This window comes from Rissa tridactyla, chromosome 2, assembly GCF_028500815.1.
Source record: "Rissa tridactyla isolate bRisTri1 chromosome 2, bRisTri1.patW.cur.20221130, whole genome shotgun sequence".
In the NCBI taxonomy this organism is placed as follows: domain Eukaryota; kingdom Metazoa; phylum Chordata; class Aves; order Charadriiformes; family Laridae; genus Rissa; species Rissa tridactyla.
Window position 1 is genome coordinate 149,613,874 of NC_071467.1, and position 16,236 is coordinate 149,630,109.

A 16,236-nucleotide genomic window follows, 5' to 3' on the forward strand; every position below is an offset into this window, starting at 1 on the left:
TGGGGATCATCACTCTCTGCGTCTATCTTTAACGGAGATTGTCTCTATAGTACCAAAGCTTCTTATGCACACATTTTAAAATAAGGAGCTGTTTAAACAAGACTATATGGAGAGATCCTCCCAACTCACCAGTTTAGTTCCAATTTCCATCTACAGATCCTGTAGACAATTTTTATTCTGTTTTCAATACTAATGGACCATTTTAAGTACTTTCTTATAATGTATTTGCAGTTCTTTATCACATTTTATGTACTTCAGCATTTTCTTGCTTTGTTCCTCTCTGAAGAAAAGTGCACACTGTTTCTCTTTTAACAAATGCTTCATAGAAGGAAGAAATAGTAAGTGTCTCAGGTTAATTTGGTCAACATAAGTAACTCATCTGTTTGCTTATTGATGGGTGTTGGACTACTGCCCATCTTAGTACAATCTGATTTCAGGTTAGTCTTGCTGACATGGCAAGATTCTTCCATTCTTTTTCTCATTTAAAACTAAACTTTCTGCATATCTAGCTTGCATTAAGGGACACGCTGTCCTATTGTACGTGGTTTCCTTATCAAGCATTTTCCTTAATTGCACATCTAGTAGATTTAGAGAAGAGATTAACTTCTGCATTTTCTCCGTAGCAATTTCACCTTTCCTGAAGTCATGCACAGGACAAGGTTCAATTTCCTTTTTTGAGAAAAGGTCTTTATTTTGGTGGTAATATAATGTGAAAGCTTCCAAGCTGTTTTATTCCCTCAGCTCACTGTGGGACAGGGTGCCTTTGAATCAGTAATAACCTTCAGCCTTAATCTTTCTTATCTGTGTTAGCAGATTCAGACTAGCCTTTTACTTGCTTCTGAAATTAACTGACTCTTCTGTGACTCTGTACTCAGCTTGTTGTCAAGGTGCACATGTACGATAACAGCACAAAGTCACTCATGGTGGATGAGCGTCAGGTGACACGCGATGTTTTAGACAATCTCTTTGAGAAAACCCATTGCGACTGCAACGTCGATTGGTGTCTGTATGAAATGTACCCAGAGCTGCAAATTGGTAAGTGATGAAGTGACAGAGCATATAGCAAATATAGTGCATCGTATGCTATTGATAATCTTGAAAAGATAATTAATAACATTTCTCCTGCCCATGGTGTTGGAACATTGCAGTCTCTAAGGTGAGGGATGCTGCAGGAAGGTACTTGGGCCGTTCTTGCTGTAGAAGCGAGTCTTCTATTTGTGCTGTGAGCTGCAGAAGGCTCCTTGCCCACCACCATTTCCATTATTTTATTTTACACAAAATGAAGGGGCCATGTGAATTTCACTGTGTTTGTCAAGGCAGTGACAGACACAAACACACCAGTACTCCACTCTACTCTTTGAAGAGAGGATGCAGTGCTGAAGTGCTGTCAGCAGGCTGTTACGTACTGGAAAAAAAAAGCTGGAAAAAGCCTGACTGCTCATGAGCAAGGAGATACTCATCTGATTGTAAGAATGGCAGAGACATTAACTGCCAATCTGTTCTTTCTACTCCATTAAGATGATACATGAAGCAATGTTGCTGCATTCTTTTGTACCTGCTTATTGGAAATATCATTAAACCCTAGAAATGTCACAAATATCACTTTGAATAATGTTAGACTCTTTTCTTGTCTTGGAAAGTTGCTCCTTCTGGTCTAGCGTCTGTCACTTGGACAAACATTTCTGAGTGTTAGGATGACAGCATATAAACAGATTGTTTTCCGAATCTCCATAATCATTGAAAAGAATGTACCTGTGTTTCTTCATAATTGGATAGACATTTTGAATTCCCTATCACACAATTAAAACTGAAAGCATCAGGGAGATCATATGCTACAAACATTGGGGTTAATGGTTAGACTTTTTTTTTTTTTTTTTTGGTAAGTAAAAATTACTTGTCTTACCTTAGTCCCAGCTAATGCTAGATGCTTTGGGTTAGGGTATAGTAAGGAATTACTCTCATAATGAATAAAACCTATTTTAAAAGCCAGGACAGAAGAAGAGTAGGAAAGGAAATAAATCAGTATTTGGTTCAAGAGAAAAGGAAAAGTCTATGATCTCCTGATGCAGAGGTCTATCACCAGGTCCAAATTAGCTGGGAATGGAGCATTTTTGTTTGCAAAAGGGAATTTTGATATGGATGGAATGGTACATATTCTTTCTTCTGCTTCCAGTGCACAGCAACATGCAGTTTGTTTTGATTTTGAACAAAATTATGTGAACTATTCTTTGTTCTTGGCAGTTCTAGATAGCTCTATTACTATCTACATGCTTAGAAGAGGCTTTCCTGTACTTGCCCTTTCTGCCTGCTTTCCATGTTAGTATTCAAGAGAATAAAATTACTTTTACTTGAAGAAGAAAATCTGAGCAGCAAATACTTCAGGCTGAACTGAAAGTCCAAGCTAGTTTTATATCAGAAATTCCTTGACAGACTATCTTATATATAGTGTTATTTTGAAAGATGATCATTGCAAATAAAAACTACAGTTTTAGATTAATTGCATGTTAAATATCACAAATCTCAGTAGTGAGATGGTGATATAACACTGGGCTGTACATACCAGCATGTGTTTTGCAATGAAGAGTGTTTCCTTTATAATAGGCATCCAGTTTTGAATTTTTTTTGTAACAATAATTATAAAAAAGACCCTCCTGAGGATGGTAAGATCATACCTTTTATACAAGAAAAGCCTGGTACTGGAAATCAACAAACAAAAGTATATGTGGCAAAAATTATTGTTAAATAACTAATGTTATGACCTGAGAATTATTTTACGGCTATCCTGGACTATAAGATACTGTTTACCCTTCAAATAGTTACTTGGGGTTTATATAGTGCTTTATATTGCCAGTGCATTGCAGAACTATCAGTTGCTAAATGAAAAGTGTTATATTTCTTGTGTTGTTAAAAGTTATTGTGTACATGTGAACTGGCCTTGAAGCTAATCTCACTTTGTAAATTTAGTTAATTCACATTAATTAATTTTGTGAATTTAATTAATTCACAAGTGAACCCTTGTCAAAAGGAACAAGAAGTGTTAAAGAAAGACTACAACATGCGTGCTCTGTTATCTCCTCTTATACTAGGCCAATCTAGGTCCTTGAAAGATGTCATCACCACAGACCACTGAAATGGGAGTACAAATGTTCCCAGGGCATTGCCAAAATCATACAGGAAATTGGAGCTGGGTGAATTCCCTGCCCCAATACTGAATTTGTAGAAAAATGCAGTTTGGGCCCTTCCAAAATTACCTGTTAAATTAAGCTCAATTCCTTTTCCTTCCAAAGGGGGTTTATGTGACTGTTCAGCTACTTTACACAAGTGAAACCGCAGAAGAAGAGATCGGAGTTACCTAACCTCAGCATACCCTGTGGCTTTCCTGGGTGGAGGGTCTGGGTTCAGATCAGCTCAGGAAGGGGGAGAACTGACACTACATCTCCCACATCTCTGGTGAAGTATTTAACTACAGAGGTGCTGGGCGAAACAGTACATCTTCACATCAGTCTCTGTCTTCTTATTTCCTTTCTTTTGCTATTTCTGTTTTTAAATACAGTTGCTTGAAACAAAACGTTTTATTTTCAGTGTATAGAATTCTTCCTGCTGACAAAAAGCAATTTTGCATTTGTTCCAATAAGTAAAAAGACAAGGAAATAAGTTTTTACTCTTTTTTTTTTTTTTTCAATTCAGTAGCCAAAGCAAATATATAACCCCCTCAGTCATACTGCAAACCTTAAAAAAAACAAAAGCAAACAAAAGCAGAAAGCCATTGAGAGACATGGGTGTAACTGTCTGCTCCTAGTGGGTCACTGTTTCCATCCTTTGCAGTCTTTGGTCAGCAGCACAGAGGTGCAGGAGGAATCCAGGAGCATGCGAGAGCTACATAAGGTATCTTCTGTAGCTGATTTGCCTTTCCACGTGACACTGTCTGCATGTGGTTTTGCTCCCTTATGTGCAGTGGAAAAGAGTGCTGGGCTGTCCAGCTCTGAGTGAACATAAGATAATAATTACATTCTTACACAGGAATTTCTGCAGCCTCAGGAGGGGGGAGAGAGTTTGAATGTCTTACATTACCTTTTCTGTCTCTCCAGAAAGGTTTTTTGAAGACCATGAAAACGTTGTTGAAGTGTTGTCAGACTGGACTCGAGACACTGAGAATAAGATTCTGTTTTTGGAAAAAAGTGAAAAATACGCTTTATTTAAAAATCCGCAGGTAAGCTAATATGGTATTTGGATAAGAGTCTAAAATTATGTCATTTAGTCTGTATGCTGTCTATTGCATTAGTAATTTGCTCTCGGCTCTGTCAGTTTGGAATCAGAGAAAGCAAGACTTGTACTTTCAACAAAAAAACCCAGAATATTGAATGCAAGGATTTGAAAATTAGTGCTTTCTGTTTTTCTCTGATACTATTTTAAAGTCCCGTCTGCAGTGGTAAAAAATGAAGCATGTAATTCTCCACTGGTGCAAGCTGTTGCTTAGGCACAGCTCTGAGAACTGGGGTGAGAAGGCACACCTGTGAAAACCTGGCCTTTGTCATTACTACAGTTTCTCCACAATTTTTACTGATGAAAATCAATATTTCCTTGAAGATCCAGTTTTTGACAGTTGCACGTGAAACTTCTTTAAGAATATGTTGAGTACTACAGAGAGTTTATCTGGATTTCATTTAGACTGGGGAGAAGGATTGGGTGAACAGTAGCTTCTGCACACTGACTTTGTAAAAAGAGGGTCTGCGTACTGAATTGTGTGAAATTATTCAGGATAGGTGTATGCACAATTGATTTATTTCCTGTGATATGTGGTCAAACCCATATTTACACCCTAGCACACACAGTTGATGGATTCTGGGGCACTGCATCTTTTCCCCTTCTCAGTGGTCTGTTAGCTCACTGAGCATCTGGTTTGTTCCTGAGGGCAGCAAGAGAAAAATGAGCAATTCAGCATTGCTGAACAAAGGAGTCAAATATATAATTTGGCAGCCAGTCTCACCAAGCTGCTCGTTAGGAAGTTGTTTTTTTTAGGATGAGCCAGTGTTTGAAATAAAACCTGCAGAGAGGAAGTTTCCTTCATTGACATAACAAGTATCCACAGCCAGGGAAAGAAAACTTACCCTGCAGTGTACATGGATTGATGTTGATTTTTAATATGAAACAGCAAAGGCAAGTTTGGAAGTAAAACATACATGACGGCTCAAGATGTCATACTTTAATACACATAAACATACCTAGCAGCAGAGGTTCGATTGTACATTTGATTCCTACACTACTAGTGTTACTTGGGCAAGTGGCTTAGGGCAAGTCTGAGAACCTCCTGCAGGATGTAAATGTTTAATGAAGATTCTGGGCATTTTGATTGCAATGAACTTTAGAAATAAACATGACCTAAAACAAAACCAGAATAAGGGTGTAGCTCTGTCCTCCCATCTCAGGACATGCTGAGCTTGATCTGGACATGTCTGCAGTCCTTCAGCCCCTCTGTGATAAGCTCTAAAATGAACAGCCTAAGGAAACTGGATCAGTTGTGGTTATCACACTATTGAAATATTTTGCCAGTAATTAACCATCTGTCAGGCTTAGTAAATTCAAACATTGTGAGACAGACGGAATACTACAGTCGTATCGGCTGTTTGCCTTTTTGGCAGAAAATAATCAGCATTGTATAGACAGAGCTTACATTAAAGAATGAAACATGGTAAAATACATTATCTGGAGTGAGACCCTGAAAAGGTAAACCAAGTGGAAATGCTGAGTTGGTGGAAGGCAGGGTGTGTGATTTCCTAACTAACTACTTACGGAAGTTATGGTGTAACCAATGAGAAACTGAAATCCAATGCTCTGATACTGTATTCTCAGTATATTCAGGCGCTGCCTCCTAGCTTAGTCAAGGTTGCCTCGTAAACTCATTTTGTGAGTACAGAAATTGCAAAATGCTCTTTTTGACACAGCCAGTGGTGGTAATGCAGCAGTTGGATTCTTTGTTGGGTCTTATTTAGTGCTTATTCTGTCAGAGGTTCTGTGGAGATTCCACAGTTTTGTAACTTGCAGATTTTTCTGTAAAAAAAAAAAAAAAAAAAGGCAAATTCCAAAGGTAGCTGGATGCCTACAATTTATTCTTAGACAAATTAGTGGTGCAAATTTTTCATTACAGAGGTTTGATGCAATTAAATGCTTTAAAAAAATCTTATAGAGATGTCCAGATGCATTGCTAAAACAAGCAGACCTCTGGATAAGGTCTATGACCTGTGCCAATATTCATTGTTTCTTTCTGTGAACTAGCTATATACCTGGTATGGATTAAACAACAATTAATTAAACATGTTTAATTTTCTAAGGAGGAACTGAGGTTTTGAAATGCAGGATTTATCCTCTATGTCTGTGCTAGCAACATGCTGCTCAGCTAATGCCAGTGGCTTTTTTTGAAGACTGTCATTCTCTTGTCATGCAGTACTCTGATATTTTTATGCAGCTTTTTTCTGAAAAGAATTTTTGAAAGTGTTTTTAATACATTTTAGAAAAAACATCTGCAGAATCCTCAGGTGTCCCCCTCTTCATGAAGACAGGCACACATTTGCCCTTTCTGTGATATAATTTACCCTGCAGGGAACTCACAGTAAAAGACCTTTCCATGAATGGCATCAGTGACTCATCTACAGAGGTGGAGCATCACAAGTCTATGACTAAAGAATGAAACAAAAATACGTATTGGTACGTGTGCAAATAAAGAAAACCTTTATAACATAGGTAAGGTGATGCTTTGTCATGTGGTTGAGTGATGCTGTGCTTGACTCTTGAAAGGAAAGGTTGTCAGGTCTCAACACCTCTTTCCAAAAAGCTTGAAGAATAATTCTCAGCTAAGAGGTGAAAGAAAAATGTAGGAAATGCTTTGCTTCATTTAAACAGTGTTATTTTAAGGGGCAGCTGAATCTAAAGTGCTGACTGTAAATGCTGGTCACACTCATAGAACACTGTATTTGATTTTTTGCTGACATGGATTTTGATTTCCTCTGTTTTTCTTTTGTTAGTACAAGCAGACAGGATAAATTCAAACAGTGCAGGTGATGCCACATGCATTTGGGTTTTTTGGTTTTGTTTAATATTATTTTTGGACAGTATTTATGAAATTAATGAAAATCTGTACAGTGAATACTTTATGCTTCTTCTCCCTCATAAGTAAGACAAAAGCAAGAGCTGTACTCTCCAATGGAGAACACATACACTGAATTGACATTTTATTTCTTCTGAAAAGCAAGAGTACTAAACAGTATGAGAAGGAGGTGGAGTAGGAATTTGTAATGCCTTTCATAATAGGACAGCTATAGTGAGTTTCACAGTTGAATATTTATTTTGAAGTCAGTGACATTGGGCTAGTATCCACCAGGAGATACTTTTGTTTTTCACCGCTTTGGCCACCTTTATGAATCAAGGTTTTTCTTTTGTCTCCACTGTTACCCAGTGAAGGAAACAAAGAAGGCTGGTAGGGAGCCTGATTATTGAGTGTGCTGGCAAACGCACAAAGAAATAGAAGTGAGAAAAGGGAAGTGTTTTTCACCATACTCCCACTGTTTAGTAATTTTAATTTCTCTATTAGTGTATTTCAGACCATGGTATAGTTTCAAGTTGAAGATGCTACTTTAATAAATGTATTTCTTTTTCTGACTTGGGACTGTAACACAGAAAGAGTCTTTACACATTTGAACCATTTTTCAGATGACTTTTAATCAGCCTATTGAGTGCTTTGCTGTTAGCTGCATACTAGCTTAGGTACATCTTTCATTTGTTTCATGTTCCCCCATCTTTGATGTCGAACACCATCATCCGCAAGACATGAAAAGTCAGCTGTAGTGATTTCTTCAAACATTATAAAATCAAGTAAAGAAAGTTGAAAATCAGGTTTTTGGGCTTCAGATGAGCTTTGCCTTTAGCTTCATTTATTTACATTTGTGATCTTCAGAGCAATTATAGGTGTCTTCTGATATTTTTAATGTGGGATACATCATGATACGGGTTGCAGGTGTGACTGTGTTCTGTTTCATTTTTTCTGCACAAACCATGCTGCATTCAGTACGCAGTTGCAATGCACTGAAATGGGCTGTGAGCTGGCCAGAACTGCACTCGTTCTGGGGGCAGTTTGGATGAGCGTAAACAGGCAGCTCGTTGCACAAGGAAGATAGTCTGGAGCAGCTGTCTTGTTTGCTGCACACTGTCTGATCTGTGCTGTTGCGGACCTCGCAGATCTTCTGGAATAACAGTTTCGGTAGCTTGAAAGCAAAAATACAACCTAAGCGAAGGGGAAGCAGAGGGAGGATGCTGCCTTGAACACCTATTTTTTGCTGTGTACTGACAAGTAGTTGCTGCTTTCCAGCTTGGATGGGGCTGTACATATGAAAAACATGAAAGGTATGAAAGAGGTGCTGTTTCGTTTAGAAAATTCTTTTTCACGAATATAGAGACATAGAACACCAATCAGAGAGTTTGTCAGCGCAGTAGTTAAGGCTGCTCTTTCTACCATGATCCAGGTTTGGTTTGCTTACATGCCACTGGAGATGTTCTTTGAAACTCTTGAAAACACTTTCTGTCTTACGCTGTTTGAGGGTTATAGAGTGGAGAGAGACAGCCTGAATTTTTTTACCTGCCTTTCCACACAAAAGGAGATGACTGTATTCCCAAGTGGAAAGTTTGTATGCATAGATTAATGGTACTTTACAGTACAAAGCACAAAGTTATCTTAAGCTGGCCATGAAATCTTGACAGGATTTTCTTTTGTGCATATGGAATTTCCTGCTAATGTAAAGCCATAGATGGGTCATCAGCTAGTTTTGTCGCTGTCCTGCATAAGCACAGGGAGAAATGCTGGCATAATGTCTCTTAAGGATGGCATACCTGGCTAGCAGTACATGTCAAAACTGCCACTGTAGCTCTGCATTTACCTGAGTCAGGTAGAATAGCACTGGGGAGCAACTGGGTTTATGTCAGTTTCAGCTGGTCTGGGGTGTGTAGGCACAGGGAATAATTCAGCAAAAACGCTCGACTGCTCATCTCTGCAGCGCATAACTCAAACAGTGCAAAGAAAGCAAACCCAGCGACAAAGTGTGTCAGCATACTTTTTGTTTGTTAAAATACCCTTTATGTTTGCTTTCTTATGTTATCAGCCCAAGAGGAGGAATCCATCCCGTTAAGTAAGCTCAGCTCTCTCTCAAGAGAAAGACATTGTCTTTTGGACATAAAAAATAGTTAATTCTCAAATCTGTAGACATATGCAGAGAGCTGCCCTGTAGTTCCATCTTGTCCCATTAATGACCTGACATCCCAAACCAAACATGCATTTCCCAGTGGTGTCCTCAGACAGGCGAGAGCTTGCTTTTTATCATGACCTTTGACTACTGGACTTGGAATGACCTCTTGTGGATGCATGTGGTTTGCCTCCTATTATGAATGCTTCTGATCAAAAATAGGAGACCACACAGTGATAAAACAAGTACAGTGTACAGTCTGCTCCCCAGGTTTTTAGCCACTGACAAATAACGAGTACCATGTACTTCCAGATTTCAGGGCAGAGACATAAAGGAGGTAATCAGTAATAAATGAAATGTGCATTGACAGGTGAAAGACGACAGTGTACATCTGCATAACGTTGGTTTAGGTGACAGAGCCCTGTTTCCCTAATGAAAAAGCTGCATTGTTAGAGATCCAGCATGGATATCATTATAAACTTTCTCTCCCTCCCATTGATTATGTCAGCACAGGGTGGTCTGTGTTTGTGCTAAATAAATGCCAGATGCCTGAATGTGAATCAGTTGTAATCAGAGGAGCTTTGTTTTCTTATCAGTGCGCTGAAGGCTGACTGAGCCAGATGAATGCTCTCCACACTGTTAGTAAAGCTGATGAGCCAAGCCTTGTTGAGACAGTGGTATGGTGTACTTACCTTGATAAATTTTCATTCTGTATTTTAGGCGTTGTAGTATGTCTTTATAATGATCTTTAGAAGAAGGCGGCTTACAGCTTGCATGTCCCTCTACTTTCCAAATCCATCCCAAAGCCTGGCGGCTCAGCTGAGCCTAACAGTGGCCTCTGAGGTTTCTCTTCATACCTCCATCAATGCAAAAGGGGGTGTGCCAACATTAAGCCAGCAGTGCTGTGTTAGTGCTCCCTGACAAGAAGAGCTGTTGGTCATGTGCAGAGGACTTGGCTGCAGCTGCTCACAACAGTATCTTTTTTTTTTCCAGTGGGATGAGTGCAGCGTTGTCACTCAGTCAGACCTGTGGTTTTGGACTGCATAGGCAGGCGTCTCTGTATGGGTTGTACTGAGAACACACTTCTAAGCGGGTTTTGTTTTGAGCTGGTTTGGGTTTTTTCCACTGTGAATGGTGTCTTCAGATGTAGTCATGAAGCTGTGGTCCTTAGTGTTTGCTTACCTTCGTCGGTGGACTAAAAATGTGCCCAGGCAGTCTGGGGCCAGCTATGTACTGCTGCGTATTCCAGAGAACGTTGCTGTGTTTCCTAGCATAACTGTCTATTGTATTGAATGTTCAAGTTTCTTCTGTTATGTTCATACCACAGATGTGGCATCAGCATAGCCCAGATTGCAGGTGGCTGTGTTTTTGATGTCCCCTGTCTGATTTAATGTGATCTTTTAAGAAAACGGTTTTTAAAGAACTGTTTTTGAGATCATCCACGCCCCTTCCCCTTCCTCTCCTGGTGCCCCTCCAAAAACCGTCTGCTATGAGGCTTGTGTTCTGGCAAACAGCTGTTCACAGCACTGCTTGAAAAAGACGATGTGGTTGTGTGAAGACCAGGGTTTCACTTCAGATAAACCTCCTTGCTGTAAACATGGTACGCTGGTAGGGCAGATTTATTGTTTGTTTCTTTCTTATACTGTAGCAACAGCATGTTCCTTCATTTACACGGTTCTCATTTGTCTTTTGGTAACGTTTGCATTTGTGTGGCAGTTTAGTTGTTGTGGAGTTCTGGGCATGTAAGTATGTTGCCACATTCTCATAGTCTTGAGACATGAGAAAATGGAGAGAGATGAAAAGTCAGATAAACTAGTTTTCTTCTTCTCTGTTTCCTAGACAATGGTGTTTGGTTTATGCCCTTTGTTTGCAAACTTAGCTTTTTGACTAATTCCAGGGAAATCGGTAAGACTGTCCTATGCATCAGGTATTTTCCAAACCCGAGCTCCTCTTCTACATGTACTTTTGTTTAGAAAATGAGAAAACATGAGAACTTTGAGTATTATCATTCTGGCCTCAAGCCCGTGGATCCAAACACCACTTGATGCATGGCATAGCTCCTTCATCTACCTGCTTCCTTCACATCCAGCTGCCTTACTGTCTGCAGGCAGCCAGGCTCTGCTGCCTGGCCATGCTTGCTGTTGAGCAATGCCACTGCACATGCTCCACACACAAGTCCTAGCATGCTCCAGACCTACCTTCCCACTGCCTGAATTTGCACAAATGTTCAAGTGCTGTCCTTTTGTCCACCTGTACAATGCAGATGGATGCAAAATCTGTTTTGCTGTTTAACAGTGGGTGAATTTATTTTTACTGGTAACTGCGTGCATGAGGCGCAGTGCTTCCTTGTTTGCAGGGGCAGACAGGCACTGGGTCCTCTGGGGGCAGCTGCAGCTTCACAGCCCTCTGTAACAGAAACGGGGTCATTTCAAAGTGTAGGTTTTTATTTCATTAGGCTGGAGCATATGTGCCAAGATATCATGGTGATTATTTCTTCCAGTTTCTTCTAGATTTTTGAATACCTTCTTCATTGCATAAAAATATTTTGCAGAGCATGAACGGGGGCTTGAAAGTGGTAACTTTGGATAAAAGCTTTGGCATATAGGCACTTTTATTAAAAATTAAGAGCCGAGTTAAATCCAGAGTGCCAGATATGAAGCATGCAAATTAACAAATTGAGTTGTTAGGAAAAATGCTTCCTAGTCTTTTGATACTACATTGTGTTCATCATATATCTGCATGCAATAAAATCTTATGGTCTTTACTGCCTGTAATAATGCAGGAAGCGGTGAAAATTGGAATGATAAAATCAAACCCGCTGATCCAGAAGAACAGGCAAAAACATAAGCCAGTGTTTTTAAAATTTTTGGAGGCTGTATATACATAGGCAAAAGTAATTTTGTATTACTTTTGAATTATATTCAAAATAAAGAGTTAAGACTCGTGATCAGGCAGCTGTGATTGAAGTTTTCTGTAAGAAGAGTCCATAAGCATCTGCTTCTTGCATCTGCTGGCTTGGGTTCTCAGTATTGAAAGACTGAGTAACTGTTGAATGGGTTTGTAGTGATCTAGTTACTTGTATTGCTGTCTTTATAATGAACATCAATTTCTTTTGTGTCTTAATCAGAATTTCTACCTGGTAAACAAAGGGAAGAATGAAAGCAAAGAAATGAATGATAAAAACAAAGAGGCTTTACTGGAGGTAAGCCAGCTTTCTAGGTTGGTGATGCAAATGTCACCAAAACTCTGCCACCATCTGCATCTGCTCTGCAATGACAGCATTTAGGTCTTTGTGGGCAAATGTGTAACAGGAAATTCTGTGATGGTTGGTCTCTTCGTGTCTAACATTTAATATGTGGATTTTCTTCTGCATCTGCTGCTCACCATTTAAAAAGCATCGTATGCCCTATCAGAGAAATTAAACGATGGAGAATTATTTTGTTGTTATAGACCCCAATGCCATGGAATGTTTTTACTTAGTGTTTCTATGAAAAGTAATGCCATGATAACAATAAAAAACAGTGTTATACAAATATGAATAAAAGAAACATCTGTGCCACATCCTTAGGCCAGCCCTTGTGACTTTATATTGTTAGTAAGGTTGATCAGTAGCAAACAATTATCTTCTGGGTTAGAAGCAGATATACTTCTCACTACCTCAAATTATTAGCTGTACTACAACAGAAAAAGTACCTTTGCACTTTTCTAGAAAGTCTGTTTAGCCTCCTGCCTTTTCTGATGAGGTTTTACTTCAGCTGTATGTTTGAGAGAGAAAAATCCAGAGCTATATGAAGATTATCACAGTTCTCCTGGCACGCATTTTGACCTTAGTAAAAGTTCACAAAGGAAACGTTGTTCTCAGGTGACTGAGCATTCCCATTTCAAAATTAGTGCATCTCATGAAGGCACCAGATGTCAAACAGCAGAAGTCCTGGTAAATTCTGAACGAAAACATTAAGTGATAAGTGAGTTTGCGCTAAAAATTACCCAACAGTGGGTCCTTCAAGCAAACAATGAAGTATATTTGTTTTAAATGCTAGCCTGTATTTCAAAGTGAAAGCAGAGATTGAGGGGGAATTTTTCTTTAGCTGTTTTCAGATCTCTAAGCAGTCCGTAAAGATTCTCTCTACAGAACGTATAGATACAGCAATAGAGAAAAACCAACAGCAGCAGTATCAACTACTCTATTTTATTGCCTTCATTGAGCACGTCTCTGTCTAGTTAAAACATTTTCTAGGTTTTTGCTTGACCCTTTAGAGAATGGAGGTTTTGCGAGCCTTCGTTTCCAGTGTGAGCACCCAATTTGCACAGCTGATTTAGCACATAAGCTTGGAAAAATTTCCTTTGCCTGTCTAAGGTGTTCTTCTCCCTGGTAACTGCATTCCCCATGTTCATATGTTCACTGTGACAGGAAATGTCTTTATTTTTCAAGGGAGCATTTTTCTGCTATTTATTAATAGGGTTGTGCTTAAATCAATTTATTTTCTGTATTATTATTCTTGTTGCACAGGAAAGCTTCTGTGGGACGTCTGTCATTGTGCCAGAGCTTGAAGGGGCCCTTTATTTAAAAGAAGATGGAAAAAAGTCCTGGAAGAGGCGTTATTTTCTTCTACGAGCTTCTGGAATTTATTATGTACCCAAAGGAAAAACCAAGGTCAGGAAGCCAAATAATCCTTTTAGCAGTAAAACAATTCATGGAGGTGGAAGTGAAGAACTCCCAAGGTGACATTTTCAGAGCACTGTCTGGTTGGTGCATCTGAGAGGGTTGGGGTTTTTTTGGTTTAACTTTGACTACACCACTTGTGCAAATATTGGAATGTAGTCACTGAATCCTGTCACGTTTCTCTCCTTTTGATTTCTATGGATAGATAAATGCCTTAATGAAATGGCACTCCTCTGGAAGTCGGTAGGGGAAAGAAAAACAGCACAGCGCCCTTCAGCTGGTGTTACGCTGCCAAAATGCTTCACTGTTATATGGGTTCCCTGTGGAAGAATATTTTAAAAGTTCTCAAGTAAACTAATTTCTTATCACAAAAAAGGTGGAACTTTACTTTGTTTGATATTGACTTTCTGCAACAGTAACCAGCATGCAGAAATGTTATATATTTTTTCCTACAGTGATCTTTACCTAGAGAATGCATTGTTTCTTTTAAGGCTTTTAAAGACTGCCCTTTGTGTAGAAAGAAGTAAGATACGAGCATCCACCTGACCAAATAAAATGCACTGACATTTAGCGTTGCAAAATTTTTAAAGAGTCTGAATTGCCAGCACTGGAGAAGCAAAGGGGTCCTGGACATGTTGCACTTAAGGGTGGCTGGCTTCTCATTTCCACAGTGATGAGGTAGAATGGTGGCTCCTGGGACTGGTGGTATTTTTATTTTATTTTTTTTTTGTATTCTGAAAACCAATTCTGTTATCACTTACAGCTCTGCTAATGCTTCATATTTGAAAATTCTGGTGCTGCTGGTGGAAATTTTACTGTTATAGTTAGTGCTGTGAAACTTAACTGTTCTGCTATTCCCTGAATAAATTAGAAAGGAAAACAATAATTGATAGCTTGTGAAGCAGTGCTGTGCTGCTGCTCCAGTGACCTGTGTTTATAAACAAATTTCAGTGAAACAGAGACCTAGATTACCTTGCTGCTTTTGCAGCAATTTATTTTGATTTTACCTGACCCTGATATAATGGCTTTCAGTCCTCAAATCATGTTGCACACACACAACATCCTATCAATTAGGAACTAGAATGCTATTTGGAAGGCACTTAAGGTGGAGAGTATAAAAATAGTCAAATGAAAAGCCCATCTTGGGCATTTGCTTGTAGCCTGCCTCCAATGATGGCCAGTAGCACAGTGCCAAAGCAGGGCAAGCATATACTCATAGTTACCCAGCCTTTTTTTCATCACCCAGTGATACCTGTTTCAGTGACTTAGTGCAAACAAGGGGAGTGCTTTCTTTTTTTCAGGTGATAGACTGCAAACATAGGCTCAGGATAGAACCCTGCAGTCACCTTGTAACAGCTGGTTTAGTTTAACACTTTCTTGCCTGTTAGTTGTTACAGCCCGTGTACCACCCTGCCTATAACTGAGCCATTTTAAGGAACTGTGTGAGTGCTTCAAACTCACTATGTTACCAGCTCAGCCACTCACAGGGGAATGAGGGCCTTGAATTTAGTTATTTAGGAGGTAGTCACAGCTCTTTAAAATGGTACCACAGTCAAACTGTTTGCTCCGTAACAGCCTTCACAAAAGGATGCGTATGTGCATGCCTCCGCCATTCCAGAGAAAGTCAAGTCTCCTAGCTCAAAACTCTTTTAATGGTGATTTAAGTTAGTTACTGGACTCTGTATTGGAACAGCTGAAGCTCAGGTACACATCTTTTGTGGAGACAGTAATCTCTGGTAAATGAGCAGGGTGCAGTGAGGGTGCCAAACATCTTAAAGCACTGTGGCAGAATTCAGTAGAGCTCTTTAGTCAAAGCCCTTAAATTATGAGAACTCATCCCATGTCAGGGTGGTACGAAGAGTGCACGTGCATCTTGCTGCAGTCATTCAGTTGTGGGTAGAGTGATCTTTCATTGAGGTACAGAAACAAACAGTTGGCGGACAATAGTATCTTCAGCTGCTGCAGCTGTTTTGAAATTCATCATGTTTTCACTTGTTACAAAAAAAGCAAAGAAGTCTGGCATACCTTTGGGGCTTCATGTTAGCTGTAAAATACATTGCAAACATGTGAAAATACAGGGACATGTTCAGGTAGTTTTGCACACATGCCCACCAACCACACATGCCAACACCAAAGGTGTTTTTTGTTGTTTGGGGTTTTTTTGTTAAAAAAACAGTCAGCGCTGCTGTCTTAATTTCTTTCTTCAGTATTACTCTACTTATATCCCATTTAAAAACATGCTGGGTCACAAAAGAACAGAATCATAATTGCAGATACAATTTTAAAATTTGTTTGTTGATTGCATTGCTTTGTCATGTTAACGTAAAAAAAAAAATAAATGTTCCT

At 39.3% G+C, this 16,236-nt stretch overlaps 1 protein-coding gene across 3 annotated transcripts in view; it reads left to right on the forward strand.

Annotated features, from left to right (window-relative positions):
- Window positions 1-16,236, forward strand: part of APBB1IP (amyloid beta precursor protein binding family B member 1 interacting protein) — a 67,029-nt gene that overhangs the window by 27,066 nt on the left and 23,727 nt on the right. For all 3 annotated transcript variants that reach the window (XM_054192693.1, XM_054192691.1, XM_054192692.1), the window contains exons 6-9: window positions 876-1,035; window positions 4,089-4,210; window positions 12,355-12,429; window positions 13,738-13,881. In XM_054192693.1, the coding sequence (XP_054048668.1) occupies window positions 876-1,035; window positions 4,089-4,210; window positions 12,355-12,429; window positions 13,738-13,881 (501 nt within the window). The remainder of the gene's footprint in view (window positions 1-875; window positions 1,036-4,088; window positions 4,211-12,354; window positions 12,430-13,737; window positions 13,882-16,236) is intronic.